Below are 25,154 nucleotides of genomic sequence, written 5' to 3' on the forward strand. Positions count from 1 at the left end.
CCGTAAGTTTTTAAGTACATGGCAGAGTGCACTGGCCATGTTTACCCAGAACCGACAGCTCGTCTATTAGTCACTGACACATTAGGGGAAATCTGCACTGTTATTAGGATGGGTGGCTCGGTTTTAGGTCTAATATCGCGGAAGAACTACATTACTAGACCCGAGGTACACATTCACTGAGGTCCCTGTAATCACTGCTCGGCTTTTCCTCTCTGTCACTGTTTCACTGGTGGTCTACGCTTCCGTGACTACATCACTGGCAGATCTTTGACTTAATTTCCCTCTAACATCTTAACACGCTGCCCTGTATCTATGTCACTCTTTCACTGTCACTGCACTTTCAATATCACTCACTGTCGTGACTGGGTAGGGTGGCGGCATTGGCAGTGGGTAGCTCACAGCCAGATTCCTGATAGGGGGTGAGCTTCGTCAGGGGTCTCTGTGTCCTGCGGCCACGGGATCACTCACAGGGGTGTCCTTTCTTGTCTGGGACTGCATGCAGCGAAGGGCCCTGCACTGTCGGGGTTGGGAACTGAAATACAGCCCTCGGGACTGGGGCCAAAGAGTTTCCTAAAGCACTCACTCAGGTGCCTGACGGAGGACGATTCTCCTGCATCTCGGTGGGGAGAGGTCTCGCCCAGAGGTCCTGGCGGCGTCCTTGGGGGCCCATCGGCTGTGGTGTCCTGCTGTCAGGGAACCCGTCAGGTGTGGCCTGTGGCGTCAGCCTCCATCGGAGTCCGTCAGTTAGGGTCCCTTCAGAGCCAGCTGGGCGGAGAATAACTCTTGGGATAGAATAGGGCCTCTCCAAGGGTCCTCGGGGCTGAAACCTTCCTCCTGAGGGTTGCCTCGCTCATGGTGGACAGCAGGGTCATCTGCGCCCCCACTTGTCAGCTGGTCTGATGGCAGAACGCCCTCTCGTAGTGGAGTCACAGGGGGCGAGTGGCTTTGGTGCTCCTCCCCGGCGTGGCTACTGGCCGTCGCTGGGTTCCCATGGGCAACAAAACAAGGGCGGCTGCTGGCTGTCCCTTCATCATAGGTGCAGCTACCGGCCATTGCCTGGGCCCGACTCCCCGATGGGGATGCAGGCTACTAGCCGTCACTTGCCTGTCGGTGCAGCTACTGGCCATCGCCGAAGTCCTGTGTGGAGGATGACGTGCCGACGAGGAGCAGCTGCCGGCCGTCTCCTGCCGACAGGCGCGGCTACCGGCCATTGCCTGTGTCTTGTCCTCTGAGGCAACTACAGGAGGAGAGGAGACTTACCCTTCTCTCCCCAGCGCGGCTACCGGCCATCGCTGGTTCCTGTAGAGGAGTATAGTAGTACCTGATGGGGGAGCGGCTACCGATCGTCTCCTGCCATGTGGCCTGGCTACAGGCCGTGGACTTTTAAGGGCACGGCTACAAGCCATTGTCTGAACCCGGCTATAGGCTGTGGCTCTTAGAGGGGAGCGGCTACTGGCCGTCTCCTGAAGGGCTGAGCGGCTACTGGCTGTCTCACAAAGGGTGCAGCTGCTGGCCGTCGCTGGGGTGCTGCTTGGAGCTGAGGATATAGCTCCACCCTGATCCTGTCGAGGGTCAGCTCGCCTGCAAGGTAGTGTCCGTTTCCTGCTATGGTGGCGGTAGGCGAGTTCTGGGTCATAGGTGCGCGCGGCCCGGGTGGACTTACGTCCTTGTCACCCTGAGTCAGGCCGCGCTCTGTCCGCCCCTTCGTAGGCTCCTCCTAGGGTTGTGGTGCCCTCTGTTACTAATTCCAGCATTTTACCACCGTCATCGGGGAAAAAGTCACGACCCCGTGACTGGAGGTGATAGACTTTGGTGTTGCTGGTGTGGTGAACTGGCTGGAGGTGTTGGAGGACTCCAGAAAATCTAGTCATATTTATTTTGTGTATTTGTACAGATGTCTTATAATAAATTCTAGTAAATAATTTGCTATATTTTTAGGCCAGCTGTCAAGATCTTTTGACTGTTGCCAATATGTGTGTCCAAATGGATCATGTATTCACATCACAGATATGTTGACAACCATGACACAACAATAATGAGTTTATATACATAGTAAAATATGGACAGGCAGACATTAAATTCACGTGATTAAGATAATTTGAAAAGACTTGAGGAACGATAAAGCGAGAGGTGAAGCCATTTGGATCATCAGTCTCATCATTGACATCAGTACAATGATATATCCTTTTGCTACTGCCAGTCGAATATATGCCACTTTGGTGGCATCAGGTGATTTTATTCAGCTGAGGAGAGATATTTTGAACTGAAGGGATTGGAAATAGCCTTTATTACTGTAGATTCTTCACAACTATAAGGCCAGCCTAAGCCGAAGAAATTCGTCTGACAGCAACAAAACTAATAATGAGGAATCGTAATGAAAAGGTTATATTAAGTAAAAAGGGAAGGAAGGGTATGTAATTAACCCCTTCACCCCAGGAATGCCTTATGTAGGCTTAGTTAACGTCAGACATCTTTAGTAAGAACAGTCCTCCTAGTAGTGAAATGGGGTAAAGAAGGATACCTCTAACTATTCAGTTCGAAAAATATCTCGTACTCTAAATAAAATAATAGGAAGCTTACAAGAACGACGATGTCTCATAGTCAATGTGTTTAGAGGTATCAAGTGGAAGGAAGACATACAGAATATGAGGGTCTAAAAGAAGGGAACGGTGATGCTGAAATGAGGTCTTTTAATTTGCCCTGTTGGTATGAACACATGAGTTTATTCAGCATGGGAGAGACTTATAAATCCTGCACTACCAGGAAAATAAAATCGTCTGCAAGCAGCAGGAATAAAATAAATATCAATGTACTACAGTAAAGAAGATGGTAAAAAAATGGAGGACGTACATTTACGAATTACAATACCGTAAATATTATATTTAAACAACAAGATCCCACGGTTGCTGTGCGTGGTGTTTTCCTGGAGGAGTATTTAGCGTACCGACCTCTGCCTATCGACTCATAGTCACAGAAATCAGAGGTTCGAACCCAGGGATTCTCCTCTTTAATACCTTTTGAACATGCCTAGTTCCGTCCAGTTTAATGGCCCTTGGACCCAGTGGCACACCTATACACACGCTAAAAAATCTAAATCGGTGAGATGATTAAACACACCTCACCAGCGAGAAAGAAGACTAATTAGATTAAAAATGGTTAGAAGTGGAAGAGTCAAAGTCTTAAAAGATGGTGGCCTTACCATTTTGCTCAGTTTGTTCACCATTGAACCATGTTTCCTTACTGCCCACTCGCCCTTTAACTGCATTTGCGATGTAATGCCGCTCTATCAGGCTCAGGCATTTTTAACACTGATTACACCCGCAGGAGGATCACCATTCCCGGCTGGCTTAACGCATGTTGACTGCAGGTTTGAGTTTTACATATTGATTATTTTCATTGTATATACATTGACAGATTTTTTATTTTACTTTTATTTTTATTTTTGTTTTTCATCTTAATTTACTTTTTTTAATTTAAAATGTCTCTAGTCATTCAACATACATTTTTATTCACCTTCCTTTTACCAACTACTCACTTTCATTCCTCCATATCTCACCATTCACTTTATTGTTTAAGCATGCACTCACGTACACCGCTCGCTGGCGCAGTGGGAACGTTCTCGCTTGCCATCTGGTAGACGGGAGTTCGCCCCTCGCTCAGGTTGCGAAAAGTTTCACTGACGAAGTGGGTGGTTACTGTCACCCTGGAGTAAGGGGACGGGTGTATGGGTGTGTGAAGGTCACAGCCTTGCCCTTAGATCGGACTATATGAGCTCTCAGCTCCCTTCCGGGAGGGTAAAATGCTGACGATCACGACCATGAAGTGATCCTGACCGACCCGGTGAATTACTTCAGTTATCTTTTTAGTATGTCACGCCCCACCGACACGCATTCATACTCTCAACGTAATTTACGTTGTTTACGTACTTGCATCTTCCACACTTAAAATCATTCAGTCTTCTCACACTCTTCAGAATCATCTGATTCACATTCACACATTCAGTTACTCTTAAAACTCATCTCTGAACATGCTATCCTGCACCATAAAAATCATTTAGGTTGAGGTGTTTCCTCTTTTGTCAGTCACAAATCTGGGAAATCAAGTATGCTTTAATGGACCTTCGAACTGAATCATATGGCAAAGTTCAGGGTCTATTATTTGTAATCCCATCGCTGTTTTAACTGGACTCTCATGAAGTAAAATACTAATAGCTTTTATATTTCCTTCTATATGCATTTCTTAAGTCGTCCAAGTAAGTGGGTAGTGATAATTAAAAGCAAATCTTATGGCTTTATTTTGCATTCTTTGCAGCTTTATTTATCTATTTATTTATTTATTTAATTTTTTACTTTATGCAGTGGTACTGGTGGGTAATGCAGTACAGGCACAACTAATGATTTTATTAGATAACACTTACTTATTTTGGGTAATTCTTTAACAATATGGAGCTTTGATAGAGCATCTCTTGCTTTCTGTATTCTGTATGGTATATATGTGATTTAATACACCTGTAGCATTAATTTTCTGTCCAAGTATGGTACCTTCTGTCGTGTAGTCAGTTACTTTTCCATCAACGATATCTTCAGTTTACCTCACTGCTAGGAATTACTGTAAATTAATGTTAACTTTTATTTTCCGCTTTATTCAAATTGACTGCAGGCAGCCGTTATTTCGTTTGCCACTTTCCTTACCATCATTCCTATAGATTTGCCTTGATACGTCACAATTTGCGTTGTCTTGTCAGCATAGTGAAAATTCTTACATCCTGGTCCAGCATTCGTTCTCTCATATATATAGTATATAAGACTGTCTCTTCTGCTTGTTAAAAAATCATCTGTTTCTCATAGATTTCTGGTAACCCAAAGTGTAGACTCTTATAATTTTAAACCAAAGTAACGACATGAAGAATCAGACACCGCCAGATCTCTTGGTATGATCTATTGGCTACAGACCAACAAGTGGGAGACGAGCCAGCTTGAAACTAGAAGAGAAGCATAAGAAAAACAACAACGCAGTCACCAGTCTTTCCTTAATCGGTACTTCCTTCTTCGTTTCACGATCTAAATCTCCGTCCCCAATTTCTTTTTTTGTTTATGCCAGCGAATCGGCAATCGGCACCTCCTGTCAACTATCAAAAGTAGAGCCGTTCTAAGGGATATTAACTTTGCATTATCCACATAAGCAGTTAAGCACACAAATAAGTTATAATGTGCTCCGCCCTGCCAGGATACAAGCTGCAGCAGGTCTGTACTCTGCAGTGAGTTCGTGCGTCTGTTTATCTTGTGACGTCACAATCGACAAGTTGGAGCGAGCGAGGAGGGTGTGTGTGTGTGTGTGTGTGTGTGTGTGTGTGTGTGTCGCACGGGCTACGTCATAGTGACATCACGCAGCGGGTTGGTGGTGCTGGTAGTGGTGGTGGTGTCAATATAAGCAAGGCCGCCGCCTCCTTCCACACACTCGCTCTCAACAGCAGCTGCAGCGAGGGACGTGCTCACCCATTAGCCTTGCCATAAACTTTTTCATCAAGGATCCTACAGTTACTCGGCTGTTCGTCAGTGAAGCCACGACCCACAGACCACACGCCAGTGTTGCTACACATTACTCAGCCACGTCGGCAGCTTAGCAACTGAAGTCAGCAGATCTTTCACGAGTTCTTCCCACACCAGACCGCGACTTACCATCGATAAACGATATAGGATATCACCACCCAAAGGTATGTTTGCTCCTGTAAAGAAACTAGCAACCTGAGAAATTATTTCAGTGCTTAACTTTAATACACACACACACACACACACACACACACACACACACACACAACATTTATCTGGTGGCATACCATTGCGCTTTTATCGTCTCTGTTGATGATTCAACGATTATGAAATTAACGACTTTGTTTTCTGACAGGTTCATCAGGTGGCATCATGACCCCGCGCATCTGCCCTGCCGTACAAGCAATTGCACTGGCCACAGACCTGACATCCAGTGGAGGAGTGCGACGCAAAACTCCACCAAGACTCTGTTCCACGCCCCAAAGAAGCTCCAATCGTTCCACACCTCCAAGAGCCTCCCCTGCCAGACATGCTGCTTCTCATCTGGCCAAACAATTGGTAAGAAATTATGTCATAAAACGTACATTAACTTATCTTACTCTGACGAACGACATTGACGGTGATGGTACTTGCATCACTGCAGTAATATTACAGCAGGTCGAATATAATTGTATGACGTATGAGTCTTGCTTGATATTTGAGGAGCCATTCAAAGAAGTGTTAACGCAACTACAAATACAGAATGTGGGTTACAAAGAGGCCACAATACTGTCATATGTCCGTACAAGAAATACAGTGTATATGTGTGATAACACTGTTGGCACACAGTGACAGTGTTGTTGTTTTGGTAGGTGGAACTGTGGGCATCAGTGGAGGCGGGTGATGTGCAGAGGGTGGCTCAGCTGGTTCAGGACACAGGGCCGGCAGTGACCCGGGGCAGCAGTGGCTGCACACTGCTACATGTGGCAGCAGCCAACAACCAGCCAGAGGTAGTGGAGTGGCTGCTGCAGGTGCTGAGTCCCAACCTCGTAAACAAGGCGGGCCTGACCCCGGCCCACCTGGCGGCCATGAGGGGCCACACACAAGTCCTGAGGGTCCTGCTGGCCGACGCCCACAATGACCCCTTGGCCCGTGACCCAGCCGGCAACACCTACCACCACTGGGTACGTGACATCATACACTATCATCCACTCATATCCACCCAGCCGGCAACACCTACCACCACTGGGTATGTGACACCATACACTATCATCCACTCATATCCACCCAGCTGGCAACACCTACCATAACTGGGTACGACACATCATACACTGTCATCCACTCATATCCACCCAGCCGGCAACAGCTACTACCACTGGGTACAACACATCATACACTATCATCCACTCATATCCACCCAGCCGGCAACAGCTACTACCACTGGGTACAATACACCATACACTATCATCCACTCATATCCACCCAGCCGGCAACACCTACCACCACTGGCCGCATCATATTAAACATTATTAATCAATCTTAATAATTAATTGTATGGTGGTCATTGACTATATATTATTATGGATGTGAATATTGTTTTATGGGTGCAAGTGTACAAGAAATTCCTGGGTGCACAGTTTGATCACATACGACTGCTTATTGTTACTGCATTGTTCGCTTTGCCTGACATTTTTTTTTTTTTTTTTTTTTTTGTCACTCTGTGGTGAAGCTGTGTGTGCCACTGTTTGAGGCTGTTTTGCGGTGGGACAGGAAGAAGTTGTTGCAGTTAGCGGAGGTGGGTGCTGACCCTGACTTGGATGGTGGGCGTGTGGTGGGAGGGGCACTTGTGAGGGAACTGCGAGTCACCACCGCCCGCCAACTGGCCTCAACTCTCCACAGGGAGCATATCCTTCAGTCCATCACCAAGACACCGTCTCACCAGCAGTCACAGGCAACAACCAGTAATCCCTCCACAACGTCCACCGTCAAAGGACACACAAGCCACTTCAGTCAGTTGCCTGTAAGTAGTGTGACTTAAATTGAGCCACAGTCCTACCACATAATAATTCAATAATCTTCTACTGCCACCATGTAAGTGTTCAACTGATTGCTTTTCAGTACCAATGTAACAATTTGTAAGTAACATAAGTGTTAAGTGAATGATATGCCTCTGTTTAGTTAGCCAATAAGTAGCTTCCTCATAAACTGTAGAGGATAACAGTGAAAGTTGCAGTTACTAGAGCATCAGTAGCAATGGCTGTTTCCGGCAGGTGGGGTCACTACGGCTACAAGTGAAACCATCCTCTGAAGCAGTGGTTAAGCACAGTGTTGGTGATGATATCTATGGTGGGAGTGGTGGCTATGTAACCATCTTGAGCTACACCTCCTTCTCGGATCGGCCAGACCTGCACCTTCCCAGTTCACAGACAGGGACTCACAACCTAGCCAACGTCTTCAAAAAGATGGGGTTCAGCGGCCACATCCACCAGGATCTGACAGAGCAACAGACCAGACAGGTGATGTCCCAGGTGAGGGACATGGAGGAACTAGATGGTGTCGGCTGTGCCATCTTTATTGTGGCCAGTCATGGCACCCCAGACCACCAGTTTCTCACCTCTGATGGCCGCCTGTTGGACTCACACTGGCTCTGTAATCTCTTCAGGGATTCACAGTGTTCACGCCTCAGAAATAAGCCCAAGTTGTTTATCTTCGACCTTTGTTGCGGCTACTACAGACAAGATGAAGCAAAATGCACTAGAGGTAAAGACAGCAGGGTGGAGGAACCACTGAGAGATACAGTGTGTCTGTACTCCAACAGCGGAGAACTAACATGGTACAACCCCAGCAAGGATGGCACTCCCTTTACCAAGTCCCTGTGTTACACTTTGGCGCATCATGGCCATCAAGAGTTTGGTGACCTGTACCGCCACTTCTTCACCCACTACACCAGTCTGGTGCCCTCTGCCACACCTCGCCTTGATTATGTTGGATTTTCAAAGAAGTTCTTCTTTTCCACCTCTACCACACTGTAGGACTGAGCGCCAGAGCTACCATATAAGACATTAACGTTCCAATATTTAGATGAAAATATTTTTGAACCAGAATTTCTCTCAAGCGAAAGAATTACACGATATTCCTTTTAGAAAAATGCATAAATAGGATTATAACATTATTAAGAAGAAATAGTGAAACATTTTAAACAATTGTAAGCATATACTGCTGCTTATAATTTTCAACTCTACCTATGCCTATAGTGTACTCCATTACACAGTCAGTCTGTTATATGAAGAAATCTGAACTATTTCTTGGTCGGTCATCCACTCGTGACTGGCCTCTGGGGCATGACTAATGTAAATAGTATATAATTTTATTGTTTGCCTTCATTGTTCCATACCCTGTGTTGCTTGACGTTGCATTGATATCGCAAGTAAGAATACTTATGAAGATCTCGAGGCTGGAAGCAAGGACTCCAGAAAATCTAGTCATATTTTGTGTATTTGTACAGGTGTCTTATAATAAATTTTAGTAAATAATTTGCTATATTTGTAAGCCTACTGTCAAGATCTTTTGACTGTTGCCAATGTGTGCGTCCAAATGGGTAATGTATTCACATCAGAGCTGGGGTGTCGACAAAACCATAACGCAGCATAAATAAGTGTTTATAAACAGTTAACTATGGACAGGTAAACATTAAATTCACGTGAACAATATAATATTAAAAGATATGAAGAATGATATAATGAGAAGTAAAGCCATTTTGATCATCAGTCTCTATCATTTTGCTATTGCTAGTCGAATATATGCCACTTTAGTAAACCCTCTCATCAGGTGATTTTATTCAGCTGAGAAGAGATATTTTGAGCTGAAGGGATTGGAAATAGCTTTCATTAGATTCTTCATAACTATAAGGCCAGCTTAAGCTGAAGAATTCGTCTGATAGCAACAAAATTGATAATGAGGTATCGCAATGTAAAGGTTATGTTAAGTAAAAATTGGAGGAAGGATATATACTCGTAATTAACTTTGTTATGCTAGGTGTTTAAGGGTCCGCTTCCCGTCCCTTGAACGCCTAGTGTGCAGCGGGGTTCCCTTTCTAGACAGGAACTTAAACAAATAAGAGAGAGCCAGGCCACAAAAACTCAGGGTAACAACCTTACACATATATTGACAAATTCTAGATGTGGAACAGGCAGACGTCACAAAACAGGAATCTAGACAATTCTATGACATGTATTGAGATCATGGGTAGTAGTATCACGCAGATACTGTTTGGACAATAGTTCTGGGTCAAAGTGAATAGCACAATGAACAGCACTTATGATGGTGGGCAGGAGAATAGACGAGTTTCCGATCAAAATTTTTTTGAAGTTAGATACTTGTATGGGTAAAAGATACTCAGAAAATAACTATGTCAACCATTATTCCCAACAAAAATGTGCAGAAACATGAAAAAATAATAAAGTAGCCGAAAAATCATGTGACACTGAAACGGCCTGTGATTGGTCGTGACGTCACTACTCACACTAAGGGAGCAGCATAGTCTGCTTTGTTAACGTTTAGCCAGGGTTATTTCTGACCTCTAAGAATGTCCAGTGACAAGAGGAATAATTGCTAATGTTTCGTTCCAATGTGTAAATGCACTGACAAAAGCACAGTAGGGAAATTATTCCTCTGTATACTAGCCAATAACAATAAACGTAAACAGTGGTGGCTGGCTGCTCGTCGGAAGTTCCCCGTGCTGGAATGCAGTCTTTACTGTTGTGAAAATATTATATTCTTCACCATATAGGTTCATACACACCTAATTATCTGAAATTCAGTAAAAAAAAAAAAAAAAAAACTGTGCTTTAATTATTAATAGAATATTAGGAGTCAGAGCGAAAACGTGCTAAGGTTAGCGGGTATTTCTACTTTAGATCGCCAACATGCCTTGACAGACTTCTGTTTTGCACAGATTAATATGCCCGCCGTGCCCGCCACAGGACCTCCCACCTCACCACCCCCCACACCACCGCCGAGCCGCCACCCCACCACCACCCCAGGAGGACACACCGGTGAGGTTAGTGACCTCGGGCAAGAGGGTCATCGGGGCATCCCGACCCTGAGCCCCTATTCCCCGCAAGTGCCCCAACCCCAGGCGTTCAGGCAAACTGAACTACTGTGCAGGCGGGGTAGTGACCGTCAGACCAGGGGTGGGACTGAAAAGAGGTCAGTCCAAGGTAACACCGTCTTGACGGTCTTGTTACACCCTCTAGGGCAGGAAGAGGCCCAAGGCTACGGCCATAAGAGAGAAAGAGAAATAGACACAGGCTACGGCCTGACAGAGTGTGTAAAGGGGAAGGTGACCCCAGGCTCCGGCCTTAACACGCTGAGGAGAGAGAGTTGCCTGTGTGCATCCCTCTTCAGCTGTACTTTGGCTACGGCCAGAATATGGTCCAGGGTAGAGAGACCCTGCTACCGTACGTGTAGCGCTACCCAATTACGGAAGCGGTGACTCGGGGCCGGCCTCCCGCCGGAGCAGACGGGTGATCCCGTTTCTCCGTTAGTCATTTCCCGTACGGGCAGAGACTCAGCTTCGGCTGGGGCATGTACCAGGGTGGAGAATTCCCTGACAGTAGGATCTGTTCGTATTGGAGAGAGTGCGGCTCTTGAGCCCCTCACTCCGGCTTGTCTCCTACTGCGGGAGGAACACCACGTCGATGGCCTCTTGCCTCGGCGAAAGGGTGGCCTCAATCACCCTATAGGTGTCCCTCGCACGCTGGGCAAGTTCACGGGTCCAGCCAAAGTCCACACTAGGGGAAGTAGAGCCCCAACTCAGCCCTATGAACACAGTCAGGGAACCACGAAGAGCGTGAGTCCCCCTTTAGCCTCTTTCCCTTCGGGGAGCCCTTCGTCGCCATCCAGGCCTCTTGGCCAAGAGGAGGCGTTAGAGTGGTGGCAAGGCCCGATAGCGGACTTACCGCCCACACCCGGGAGTTCCTTAGCCCTGTCGGAGCCCTACAGGAGAAGCTGCCGCAGCCCAGCCCTGACGGCGCCTCTCCCCCTGAGCACCCACAGTCCCAGGATGCCCAGGCCTTCCACCGCAGTCCACGACGATGGAGACCCAGGCTCCCTCACTCCCCGGAAGCAGAGGAAGCAGGCCCGAATCCTCCGGCTGTTCGGCCCTAGCCCCGAGGGCCCCCGATCAGGTCGAGGCCCCCAGACCACAGGGCCTCCCTGCACCCCACCAGCGCGGCCCTAGGAAGGAGCCGCCCCTCAGGTCGAGGCCCCAAACAAGGGAGCCTCCCTGACAGTAAGTACCAGTGACTTAACAACCCAAGAAACAAGGGTAAAACAGTGACAGTGACAGTGACCCCGAATACAGTGACAGTGATCCAATGCACAGTGGCAGTGTCTAATAAAAGATATATTAAACAGTGGTATCATAGAAATTCGTGTGCAAAGTGTTAAACAGTTCAGTCCCCCTCTACAGGGAGGAAACGGGGAGTTTTCTGTGGAACTAGAGGTAGGTGCGTGAGTGAGCCGAAAGGCAAGTGAAGTGATCCCCCGCGACTTGGTGACAGTGTCGAATGTCGCCATCCACACCCTACCTCTATTATAGTAAAATCTCCGCCACAGACTCCCGATCACAGTGAACCAAAGTGAGACTCCCCCATTTATTATTGTCCATCAATGACACGATAATTAATCCAAACTGACAACCACAGTGAAGTGATATTCCATCTAAGTAACAGTAAAGCATATCCACGACTGCCCTGTGCCACGTATTAATATATATTGGATCAGGCTATGTAAACGAGTGTAATATTGTATCTCTGTTCTATTATGTGCCAAATATTGTTGTATGTACACTGTAATGAGTAGAACTTAAGCAATAGATGTGATACGCCGTACTATCTCTTTTTATGCCCTGTTCCTTTGTTAGTGCATTACATCCGGTCTAGTAAAAGGACCCCGTTCCAGTGCTCGTGTTTTTACGACGAGAAGTCGCCTTAAAAACACAGCATTACACTGGTGGCAAGCGGTGGTTCTAGATCCGAGTAACGCACGGAGGAACACGAAAGGGAACTTACAATGGCAGCTAAACCGCACATCCAATTGCCGAGGTTCAACCCAGACCAGTGCGACATAGACGTATATTTGGACACAGTCAAACCCCTCCTGGACATAGGGTTCGACTCAGACAGAGAAAAGATCGCTGTCACTCTACCTAACTTGGGTAAAATAATCACTAGTGTCGCACCAAAAATCGTCCCAGAACTGTCATGGGACCAATTCTCACAAATAGTGAGACAGGCTTTCACGCCATCAATAGGCCGAGTTGTCGCTCTTTCTCAACTCGACGCCCTCACCTACGACGGAAACCTGGATGACACATTCACCCGGGTTAGGCGCCTCGTCAGCGCCGCCTATCCTGAGGCACCACCAAATGCCCGGGATATCCATTCATTCAATGCACTATTGAGAATCCTTCCCAGCATAATCAGGGAGCATTTCTCAATCTACGACCCATCAGGGGACATGGAAAATGACCTACAACTCGTCCGACGTCTGCTCGCTGCCCGCCCCACACCACAGCCACTCCTCCCGGTGATACGTTTTCCTACAAGGCCACAACCCCCTTACAACCCCCTTCCAAACCTAAACTGCCGCCTCATCAGCCAGCTGCTGAGCTGCCCCCCACAGTCCCTAGAGCTTACCCCCAAAAGAAGCGCTCAAACCCCAGGGAACAAGGAAACCTCATCACCATTAACCCCTGGGAATTCACGGCTTGCAGCCGCACCTGCCCTCTACACGACATTAGGGAACAGCTCAAAGCTAGCAGGCGCAGAAGCTTTCAACAAGGGCGCAAGAAAGTCTCCTCCTTAGACGCCGCCGCCCAGGAAGACGACACACCGACGCATGCCCTCTCGGGAACAGACGACAACGACCAAGAGGACACCACTCCACAACAGATGGATTTTTAGGCCCGCCCCCGCACCTCCCCACGGTGGCGGGGGCCACCTCACACAACTACAGACCCCCTGTTTACGACAAGATCTGGCTAAACGGGGTCAAGGCACGTCTACTAGTGGATATGGGAGCAGCCAGATCGTGCCTCTACTCCCACTTCTACTCCCGCCACATGGGTGCATTCGGCCCCCTCTTCCCCACCTTAGCCAACCTCGTCGACGCAGGGGACGGCCCCCTGCCTATCCGTGGGGAAACTTGGGCCCTTCAGACCCACACCCATCAACAAATATCCACTAGCCACCCATTCATCATATTCGACTCGACATGCAGTCAATATGATGGATATTTGGGGCTGGACCTCCTCCAGAAATTACCTGCCACCATTGACTGCCATCAACGCCGCCTCCACTTCAATCCAGCCCACCACAACCAACCAGCAGTCAAGAATAAGGAAGAAAAAAAAACAAACAAACATCGAAGGCACACCAAGAACACCCACCCCCACACACTACCATCAGACACTCACCTGTCCCATACCACAGACACACCTAAACCCAACCCAGCCCCTCATACCACTAGACTCCCATCACCACCACCCACCACTTATCATCTGCATCCCTCCCCATCTTTTCCAGCCACTGTCGCCTCCTCTATCACCATTCCACCACACCATGAAGCTTGGGTAAAACTTAACAAACCTTCCCATACCTCCGTTCTCTTCTCACCATCCATCCCCACCGGACCACTCTCTTCCTGTCTAGTAAGCCCTACCTTCCTCCCACCATATGCCCAAGAAATCCGTGTCGCCAACCTCACTACCACACCACTGACCTTACCAAGAGGACTCATCATCGGCGACACTGAAGAAGCCGAACCATGCCAAACGCCGCCCCCAGACCCACCCACTCTCCCCACCCTACCATCACACCTATCCCCAGCCCAAACCAACAGCCTCCGACAACTCCTCCTGGATTTTCAAGATCTATTCTCCTCAGGCCCGACCGACCTTGGCCATACCACCTATCTCAGCCATGAGATACACACGACAGGACCTCCAATTCGCCAACCATCACGACGGAAAAATCCTAAGCAACGAGAGGAAGAAGACCGGCAGGTCCAGGACATGCTAGATGCCGGCGTAATCTCCAACTCTACTAGCCCATGGTCCTCTCCGGTGGTACTCGTAAGAAAAAAGACGGGACAATGCGCTTCTGTGTTGACTACCGCCGAGTAAATGATGTCACAATCAAAGACGCCACTCCCCTGCCACGCATCGACGACTCACTGGACTCCTTACATGGCTCAACATGGTTCTCCACCTTAGACCTGCAGTCGGGGTACTGGCAAGTCCCTGTGCATCCCGACGACAAACACAAAACCGCCTTCTCCACATCCAATGGCAAACATTACGAGTTCAATGTCCTCCCTTTCGGACTCTGCAACGCCCCTGCCACATTCTCCCGTTTAATGGAGTCCGTCCTTAGCGGTTTAACTTGGGAGACTTGCTTAGCATACCTCGACGACGTCATTGTTTTCAGTCGCACATGGACCGACCACCTTCACCGCCTCAAGCAAGTGTTTCACCGCATACGCCAAGCAGGACTTAAACTGAAACCTACGAAATGTGTATTAGCAGAGAAATCAGTTTCTTTTTTGGGACATCTAATTAATGCCGAGGGCATCTCACCAGACCCAGATAAGCTTCGAGCCATCGCAGACATCCCACTCCCCCGCGACGTGCACGAAGTCAGAGCCTTCCTGGGGTTAACATCGTATTACAGGCGATTCGTCAAAGGATTCGCTGACATTGCAAAACCCCTTCACGAACTAACAAAAAAAGGTGAGCCTTTTCTATGGACTGAGACAAGACAAACAGCCTTTACCACCCTCAAATCAAAATTAACCACCGCGCCAGTAGTCGCGTTCCCAGACTACAATCTCCCATTCCGCCTGTATACCGATGTGTCCCTTATCGCCATAGGAGCTGTCCTTGCGCAGGTACAAAATGGGAGAGAACACATCATCGCCTGTGCCAGTCGCACCCTTAACACGGCAGAGCGGAACTACGCGGCCACAAAGCGTGAGTGCCTAGGGATCATCTGGTCCCTAGAATATTTCAAGTCCTACATCTCGGGCACCCACGTAGTAGTCATTACCGATCACCAATCCCTACAGTGGCTACGACAGTCAAATACAAACAATGCCCAACTGATACGCTGGCGAGAAACCCTTGAAGAATATGACTTCGAAATCGCATACCGACCAGGCAAGCTACACACCAACACCGATGCCCTATCCCGTCTCCCAATCAACGCCATCAAAGAAGAACCCGACCTGGTTAAAATGTGGATTAACAAACAACGCCCAACTTGGATTCCACAGACCACATTCAACAAACTCCACCCACATGGCGAACATCTCTTTGACTCGAACGGACACATTGTCCTCAGCCCAGCCATGGCCCACGACACCATGCTCCACCTCCATGCCCACAACGGCATCCACCTAGGAACTAAGAAGCTGCTACAGATCTTTAACGATATGTACTGGACCCCTAACCCATCCACCATCGCAAAGAAGATCATACAATCATGCCGAGCATGCGCTCTTGGCAAAGACATCACCCGAACACCAGGCCCTACAGGAAAAGTCACAGCACAAAAACCGTGGCAACTACTCTCCCTAGACGTCGTCGGCCCCCTTACACCAAAATCAGGCTACAAGTACATAATTACCTTCGTGGATGTGTACTCTAAGTTCATCATTGCCTGCCCCGCCAAGGACCACACCGCACCGTCAGTCGCCGACGCCCTCACCCGACATGTTTTCCCTTATTTTGGGATTCCACAGGCCATCCATTCGGATAATGCCCCAGAATTTACGGGGAAAATCTGGGAAGAACTAGCCAACATATTTGGATACAACATCTCCCACTCATCTCCCTACTGGCCCCAAGGCAACAGCGTATGCGAAAGAAGCCATCGCTCCCTGATGAACCAAGTCCGCACGCGCATTACGCAAACGGGAAATGAAGACTGGCCTGCACACGTAAAGATCATACAATGGGGGTTAAATACGTGCCCAAGAGAAGATGGAATAACCCCGCACGAGAGAGTGTTCGGGGAACCACCCCTACTCCTACCCCTCCGCCACCACCTACAACCGCCCACTCCACCCTCCAACACCGACCCTCTCCACCACCTCAAACGGCGCCTCCACCACCTACACTCAAAGCAAGATCTAGCACCTGACACAATCCACTCCAACCCATACACACCTGGCCAATCTGTGGTGGTTGCAAACCTCCCTACCCCACCGAAGACCTCCCCCCGATTCAATGGACCTTACAAAATTGTGCGAGTGCCTAATCCATATCAAGTCACCGTGGATCAACAGGGGCAACACCGCACATACAGAAACCGCCACGTGCGCCCCTTCAACCCACCCGACACCACCCACCACCGCACTAAGCCTACCTCCACCCCGGCCCGCACACCTGGCCACCCTGACCTTCCTCAACTTCACCCCCCAGACTCCTACTACTACTCCTTCTCACCCCCCTCCTCAAACTCTCTGCCTACCAGCCCTCCCCCCAACACACCATCACCGCAACCACATACCACCACCCCTACTTCACAACCAGACACTTACCCACCGAACACCCATCTACCCACCACCCCTCAATCCACCCCACCCAGGCCGCCCTCTCCACCACAGCCGCCCACCTCCCCCGAGAATCACGCCAACCCCACACCCACCACCGCCCTCCCCCATGACCACTCCCATTATACACGTCACACCGCACCACCAACCGTCCCCCCACCTCACCACCGTACACCCTCACCGCCACCACGCACTCAACCAGCCTCACCACCCACACCCACCATAACCACGACCACTACCAGATCGGGACGACTCTCATGCCCACCCACAAGATACACCCCGACACCTCCACCCAGCACACACCTACCCCAAAATCCACCATCCCCACCCACCCACAAAACCTCCCCCATAACCCTACCCCTCCACCAAGCACGTTGGAACTTTCCCAACTCCCAATTCCCCAAAGGACAACGCTCCTCCCACCACATTAGCCCAAATAAAAGCACCAACCTCCCATCACTCTCCAGCAATCAAATTTCATCTCCCCACCAGGCACCATTCCCCGAGATGAAGGTGACAAGGGTCCGATGGCAACCTCACAACCACCCACCAACCAGAATCAGAGGCACCGACCACCTGCTACGCCTCCTACGCCGGACCAACCAGCCGTCCTCCCTCCACTTCACGCTCTGCCCCCACCAGGAGCCCAACCAATTCACCACGCACTGGGTCAGCTTCACCCAACACCTTACCCCGGCCTACCAGACAGCCACCTCCACCACCTACCACCTCCAGTCACGGGGCCGTGACTTCAACGACGCGGAGGGTGGTAAAATGCCCGCCGTGCCCGCCACAGGACCTCCCACCTCACCACCCCCCACACCACCGCCGAGCCGGTACCCCACCACCACCCCAGGAGGACACACCAGTGAGGTTAGTGACCTCAGGCAAGAGGGTCATCGGGGCATCCCGACCCTGAGCCCCTATTCCCCGTAAGTGCCCCAACCCCAGGCGTTCAGGCAAACTGAACTACTGTGCAGGCGGGGTAGTGACCGTCAGACCAGGGGTGGGACTGAAAAGAGGTCAGTCCCAGGTAACACCGTCTTGACGGTCTTGTTACACCCTCTAGGGCAGGAAGAGGCCCAAGAGCAGGAAGAGGCCCAAGGCTACGGCCATAAGAGAGAAAGAGAAATAGACACAGGCTACGGCCTGACAGAGTGTGTAAAGGGGAAGGTGACCCCAGGCTCCGGCCTTAACACGCTGAGGAGAGAGAATTGTCTGTGTGCATCCCTCTCCAGTTGTACTTTGGCTACGGCCAGAATACGGTCCAAGGTAGAGAGACCCTGCTACCGTACGTGTAGCGCTACCCAATTACGGAAGCGGCGACTCGGGGCCGGCCTCTCGCCGGAGCAGACGGGTGATCCTGTTTCTCCGTTAGTCGTTTCCCGTATGGGCAGACACTCAGCTTTGGCTGGGGCACGTACCAGGGTGGAGAATTCCCTGACGGTAGGATCTGTCCGTATTAGAGAGAGTGCGGCTCTTGAGCCCCTCACTCCGGCTTGTCTCCTACTGCGGGAGGAACACCACGTCGACGGCCTCTTGCCTCGGCGAAAGGGCGACCTCGATCACCCTATAGGTGTCCCTCGCACGCCGGGCAAGTCACGGCTCCAGCCAAAGTCCACACTAGGGGAAGTAGAGCCCCAACTCAGCCCTATGAACACACTCAGGGAACCACGAAGAGCGTGAGTCCCCCTTTAGCCTCTTTCCCTTCGGGGAGCCCTTTGTCGCCATCCAAGCCTCTTGGCCAAGAGGAGGCGTTAGAGTGGTGGCAAGGCCCGATAGCGGACTTACCGCCCACACCCAGGAGTTCCTTAGCCCTGTCGGAGCCCTACAGGAGATGCTGCCGCAGCCCAGCGCTGACGGCCCCTCTCCCCCTGAGCACCCGCAGTCCCAGGACGCCCAGGCCTTGCACCGCAGTCCACGACGACAGAGACCCAGGCTCCCTCACTCCCTGGAAGCAGAGGAAGCAGGCCCGAATCCTCCGGCTGTTCGGCCCTAGCCCCGAGGGCCCCCGATCAGGTCGAGGCCCCCAGACCACAGGGCCTCCCTGCACCCCACCAGCGCGGCCCTAGGAAGGAGCCGCCCCTCAGGTCGAGGCCCCAAACAAGGGAGCCTCCCTGACAGTAAGTACCAGTGACTTAACAACCCAAGAAACAAGGGTAAAACAGTGACAGTGACAGTGACCCCGAATACAGTGACAGTGATCCAATGCACAGTGGCAGTGTCTAATAAAAGATATATTAAACAGTGGTATCATAGAAATTCGTGTGCAAAGTGTTAAACAGTTCAGTCCCCCTCTACAGGGAGGAAACGGGGAGTTTTCTGTGGAACTAGAGGTAGGTGCGTGAGTGAGCCGAAAGGCAAGTCAAGTGTTTCCCCGCGACTTGGTGACAGTGTCGAATGTCGCCATCCGCACCCTACCTCTATTATAGTAATATCTCCGCCACAGACTCCCGATCACAGTGAACCAAAGAGAGACTCCCCCATTTATTATTGTCCATCAGTGACACGATAATTAATCCAAACTGACAACCACAGTGAAGTGATATTCCATCTAAGTAACAGTAAAGCATATCCACGACTGCCCTGTGCCACGTATTAATATATATTGGATCAGGCTATGTAAACGAGTGTAATATTGTATCTCTGTTCTATTATGTGCCAAATATTGTTGTATGTACACTGTAATGAGTAGAACTTAAGCAATAGATGTGATAAGGCATACTGTCTCTTTTTATGCCCTGTTCCTTTGTTAGTGCATAACATCCGGTCTAGTAAAAGGACCCCGTTCCAGTGCTCGTGTTTTTACGACGAGAAGTCGCCTTAAAAACACAGCATTACACAGATACTGATTTAAAATGCAAATAAATGCATTTGTATGTTAAATTAATATTTATACAAAGCAGAAGTCTGCCAAGGCAAGCTGTTCAGCTAAAGGAGAAACACTTTCGCTAATTTTAGGTCGCTTTCGCTGTGAATCTGGATTTTTTAAAAAGTAAAATTAAATACAAAAATTTGACCAGATTTCGAATAATTAGGTGACTATGAACCTCTATGGTGATAAAATTTATAACACTTACCAATTAAAAAGTGCCATTTCGGTGTTGATTCGGTAAATGACCGCTGATTCGGTATTTCGTCACATTCTCCTGAAGTACTGTAGTTGAGTCACTGCAACTGTTTTTTTTTTTTTCCTTCAGAAAACTAATAATGAAGAGGTCAAATATTAAATATGAGCATAATACCATCATAAACTCATACAACTGATACTGTACGGCATACATTTAACACTTCCCACCTCATGAGGTACAAGCACCGCTCGGGAATGGTGTAGCTGTATGCTACTTCTGGTCGATTCCACCACAATTTACTTACCTAACAGGTACCACCCATTTACACCATGAAAAATATTCCTTCACAACATTCCTGAAGGGGGTAGTTTGGATCTATGGTGGCCATGTAGTTACAACTATCATCTCTGTTACTGGTAAAGTAATGTGTGATGGATTGGAGCGTCGTCTGCAGTGTGAATGCTGACGTCATCGCCAACATGGCGGCTCCTTCCCTCCAGCTGCAAGGAATTAAAGTTATCACGTCTTGTTCAGTGCAAATGATAAATTAAATTAAAAAGATACATATAACGTAAGTTTTTAAGTACATGGCAGAGTGCAATGGCCATGTTTCCCCAGAACCGACAGCTCGTCTATTAGTCACTGACACATTAGGGGAAATCTGCACTGTTATTAGGATGGGTGGCTCGGTTTTAGGTCTAATATCACAGAAGAACTATGTTACTAGAGCCGAGGTACACATTCACTGAGGTCCCTGTAATCACTGCTCGGTTTTTCCTCTCTGTCACTGTTTCACTGGTGGTCTACACTTCCGTGACTATATCACTGGGAGATCTTTGACTCAATTTCCCTCTAAACATCTTAACACGCTGCCCTGTATCTATGTCACTCTTTCACTGTCACTGCACTTTCATTATCACTCACTGTCGGGACTGGGTAGGGTGGCGGCATTGGCAGTGGGCAGCAGGAAAGCTCACAGCCAGACTCCTGATAGGGGTTGAGCTTCGTCAGGGGTCTCTGTGTCCCGCGGCCATGGGATCACTCACAGGGGTGTCCTTTCTTGTCTGGGGCTGCGTGCAGCGAAGGGCCCTGCACTGTCGGGGTTGGGAACTGAAGTACGGCCCTCTGGACTGGGGCCAAAGAGTTTCCTAAAGCACTCACTCAGGTGCCTGAAGGAGGACGAGTGTCTCCTGCGTCTCGGTGGGGAGAGGTCTCGCCCAGAGGTCCTGGGGGCGTCCTCGGAGGCCCATCGGCTGCGGTGTCCTGCTGTCAGGGAACCCGTCAGGTGTGGCCTGTGGCATCAGCCTCCATCGGAGTCCGTCAGTTAGGGTCCCTTCAGAGCCAGCTGGGCAGAGAATAACTCTTGGAATAGAACAGAGCCTCTCCAAGGGTCCTTGGGGCTGAAACCTTCCTCCTGAGGGTTGCCTCGCTCTTGGTGGACAGCAGGGTCATCTGCGCCCCCACTTGTCAGCTGGTCTGATGGCAGAACGCCCTCTCGTAGTGGAGTCACAGGGGGCGAGTGGCTTTGGTGCTCCTCCCCGGCGTGGCTACTGGCCGTTGCTGGGTTCCCATGGGCAACGAAACAAGGGCGGCTGCTGGCTGTCCCTTCATCATAGGTACGGCTACCGGCCATTGCCTGGGCCCGACTCCCTGATGGGGATGCAGGCTACTGGCCGTCACTTGCCTGTCGGCGCGGCTACTGGCCATCGCGGAAGGCCTGTGTGGAGGATGACGTGCCGACGAGGAGCAGCTGCCGGCCGTCTCCTGCCGACAGGCACAGCTACCGGCCATTGCCTGTGTCTTGTCCTCTGAGGCAACTACAGGAGGAGAGGAGACTTACCCTTCTCTCCCCGGCGTGGGTTCTGGCCATCGCTGGTTCCTGTAGAGGAGTATAGTAGTACCTGACTGGGGAGCGGCTACCGGTCGTTTCCTGCCGTGTGGCCTGGCTACAGGCCGTGGACTTTTAAGGCCACGGCTACAAGCCATCGTCTGAACCCGGCTATAGGCTGTGGCTCTTAGAGGGGAGCAGCTACTGGCCGTCTCCTGAAGGGCTGGGCGGCTACTGGCTGTCTCACAAAGGGTGCGGCTGCTGGCCGTCGCTGGGGTGCTGCTTGGAGCTGAGGATATAGCTCCACCCTGATCCTGTCGAGGGTCAGCTCGCCTGCAAGGTAGTCTCCTTTTCCTGCTATGGTGGCGGTAGGCGAGTTCTGGGTCATAGGGGCGCGCGGCCCGGGTGGACTTAAGTCCTTGTCACCCTGAGTCAGGCCGCGCTCTGTCCGCCCCTTCGTAGGCTCCTCCTAGGGTTGTGGTGCCCTCTGTTACTAATTCCATCATTTTACCACCGTCATCGGGGAAAAAGTCACGACCCCGTGACTGGAGGTGATAGACTTTGGTGTTGCTGGTGTGGTGAACTGGCTGGAGGTGTTGGAGGACTCCAGAAAATCTAGTCATATTTATTTTGTGTATTTGTACAGATGTCTTGTAATAAATTCTAGTAAATAATTTGCTATATTTTTAGGCCAGCTGTCAAGATCTTTTGACTGTTGCCAATATGTGTGTCCAAATGGATCATGTATTCACATCACAGATATGTTGACAACCATGACACAACAATAATGAGTTCATATACATAGTAAAATATGGACAGGTAGACATTAAATTCACGTGACTAAGATAATTTGAAAAGACTTGAGGAACGATAAAGCGAGAGGTGAAGCCATTTGGATCATCAGTCTCATCATTGACATCAGTACAATGATATATCCTTTTGCTACTGCCAGTCGAATATATGCCACTTTGGTGGCATCAGGTGATTTTATTCAGCTGAGGAGAGATATTTTGAACTGAAGGGATTGGAAATAGCCTTTATTACTGTAGATTCTTCACAACTATAAGGCCAGCCTAAGCCGAAGAAATTCGTCTGACAGCAACAAAACTAATAATGAGGAATCGTAATGAAAAGGTTATATTAAGTAAAAAGGGAAGGAAGGGTATGTAATTAACCCCTTCACCCCAGGAATGCCTTATGTAGGCTTAGTTAACGTCAGACATCTTTAGTAAGAACAGTCCTCCTAGTAGTGAAATGGGGTAAAGAAGGATACCTCTAACTATTCAGTTCGAAAAATATCTCGTACTCTAAATAAAATAATAGGAAGCTTACAAGAACGACGATGTCTCATAGTCAATGTGTTTAGAGGTATCAAGTGGAAGGAAGACATACAGAATATGAGGGTCTAAAAGAAGGGAACGGTGATGCTGAAATGAGGTCTTTTAATTTGCCCTGTTGGTATGAACACATGAGTTTATTCAGCATGGGAGAGACTTATAAATCCTGCACTACCAGGAAAATAAAATCGTCTGCAAGCAGCAGGAATAAAATAAATATCAATGTACTACAGTAAAGAAGATGGTAAAAAAATGGAGGACGTACATTTACGAATTACAATACCGTAAATATTATATTTAAACAACAAGATCCCACGGTTGCTGTGCGTGGTGTTTTCCTGGAGGAGTATTTAGCGTACCGACCTCTGCCTATCGACTCATAGTCACAGAAATCAGAGGTTCGAACCCAGGGATTCTCCTCTTTAATACCTTTTGAACATGCCTAGTTCCGTCCAGTTTAATGGCCCTTGGACCCAGTGGCACACCTATACACACGCTAAAAAATCTAAATCGGTGAGATGATTAAACACACCTCACCAGCGAGAAAGAAGACTAATTGGATGAAAAATGGTTAGAAGTGGAAGAGTCAAAGTCTTAAAAGATGGTGGCCTTACCATTTTGCTCAGTTTGTTCACCATTGAACCATGTTTCCTTACTGCCCACTCGCCCTTTAACTGCATTTGCGATGTAATGCCGCTCTATCAGGCTCAGGCATTTTTAACACTGATTACACCCGCAGGAGGATCACCATTCCCGGCTGGCTTAACGCATGTTGACTGCAGGTTTGAGTTTTACATATTGATTATTTTCATTGTATATACATTGACAGATTTTTTATTTTACTTTTATTTTTATTTTTGTTTTTCATCTTAATTTACTTTTTTAATTTAAAATGTCTCTAGTCATTCAACATACATTTTTATTCACCTTCCTTTTACCAACTACTCACTTTCATTCCTCCATATCTCACCATTCACTTTATTGTTTAAGCATGCACTCACGTACACCGCTCGCTGGCGCAGTGGGAACGTTCTCGCTTGCCATCTGGTAGACGGGAGTTCGCCCCTCGCTCAGGTTGCGAAAAGTTTCACTGACGAAGTGGGTGGTTACTGTCACCCTGGAGTAAGGGGACGGGTGTATGGGTGTGTGAAGGTCACAGCCTTGCCCTTAGATCGGACTATATGAGCTCTCAGCTCCCTTCCGGGAGGGTAAAATGCTGACGATCACGACCATGAAGTGATCCTGACCGACCCGGTGAATTACTTCAGTTATCTTTTAGTATGTCACGCCCCACCGACACGCATTCATACTTTCAACGTAATTTACGTTGTTTACGTACTTGCATCTTCCACACTTAAAATCATTCAGTCTTCTCACACTCTTCAGAATCATCTGATTCACATTCACACATTCAGTTACTCTTAAAACTCATCTCTGAACATGCTATCCTGCACCATAAAAATCATTTAGGTTGAGGTGTTTCCTCTTTTGTCAGTCACAAATCTGGGAAATCAAGTATGCTTTAATGGACCTTCGAACTGAATCATATGGCAAAGTTCAGGGTCTATTATTTGTAATCCCATCGCTGTTTTAACTGGACTCTCATGAAGTAAAATACTAATAGCTTTTATATTTCCTTCTATATGCATTTCTTAAGTCGTCCAAGTAAGTGGGTAGTGATCATTAAAAGCAAATCTTATGGCTTTATTTTGCATTCTTTGCAGCTTTATTTATCTATTTATTTATTTATTTAATTTTTTACTTTATGCAGTGG

At 48.7% G+C, this 25,154-nt stretch overlaps 1 protein-coding gene across 1 annotated transcript; it reads left to right on the forward strand.

The window, feature by feature from the left end:
• Window positions 1–1,073: 1,073 nt before the first annotated feature.
• On the forward strand, window positions 1,074–9,024 carry LOC145403720 (uncharacterized). The gene is made up of 5 exons (XM_080275401.1): window positions 1,074–1,194; window positions 5,905–6,107; window positions 6,401–6,712; window positions 7,258–7,548; window positions 7,799–9,024. Exons 1-5 carry the CDS (start codon window positions 1,074–1,076, stop codon window positions 8,558–8,560), a joined length of 1,689 nt encoding a protein of 562 aa, XP_080131527.1. The 3' UTR covers window positions 8,561–9,024.
• The last annotated feature ends 16,130 nt before the right edge of the window (window positions 9,025–25,154 follow it).

Source organism: Coenobita brevimanus, chromosome 61 (genome assembly GCF_032717465.1).
Source record: "Coenobita brevimanus isolate Jiangsu-jjx chromosome 61, ASM3271746v2, whole genome shotgun sequence".
In the NCBI taxonomy this organism is placed as follows: Eukaryota; Metazoa; Arthropoda; class Malacostraca; order Decapoda; family Coenobitidae; genus Coenobita; species Coenobita brevimanus.

Bases quoted from the DNA above. Each gene is read 5' to 3' on its own strand.
- LOC145403720 (XM_080275401.1), top strand. From the start codon at position 1,074: ATGGGGATGCAGGCTACTAGCCGTCACTTGCCTGTCGGTGCAGCTACT. The intron at 6,108-6,400 runs GTAAGAAATTAT...TTGTTTTGGTAG, and splicing joins CTCATCTGGCCAAACAATTG to GTGGAACTGTGGGCATCAGT. The intron at 7,549-7,798 runs GTAAGTAGTGTG...TGTTTCCGGCAG, and splicing joins GCCACTTCAGTCAGTTGCCT to GTGGGGTCACTACGGCTACA.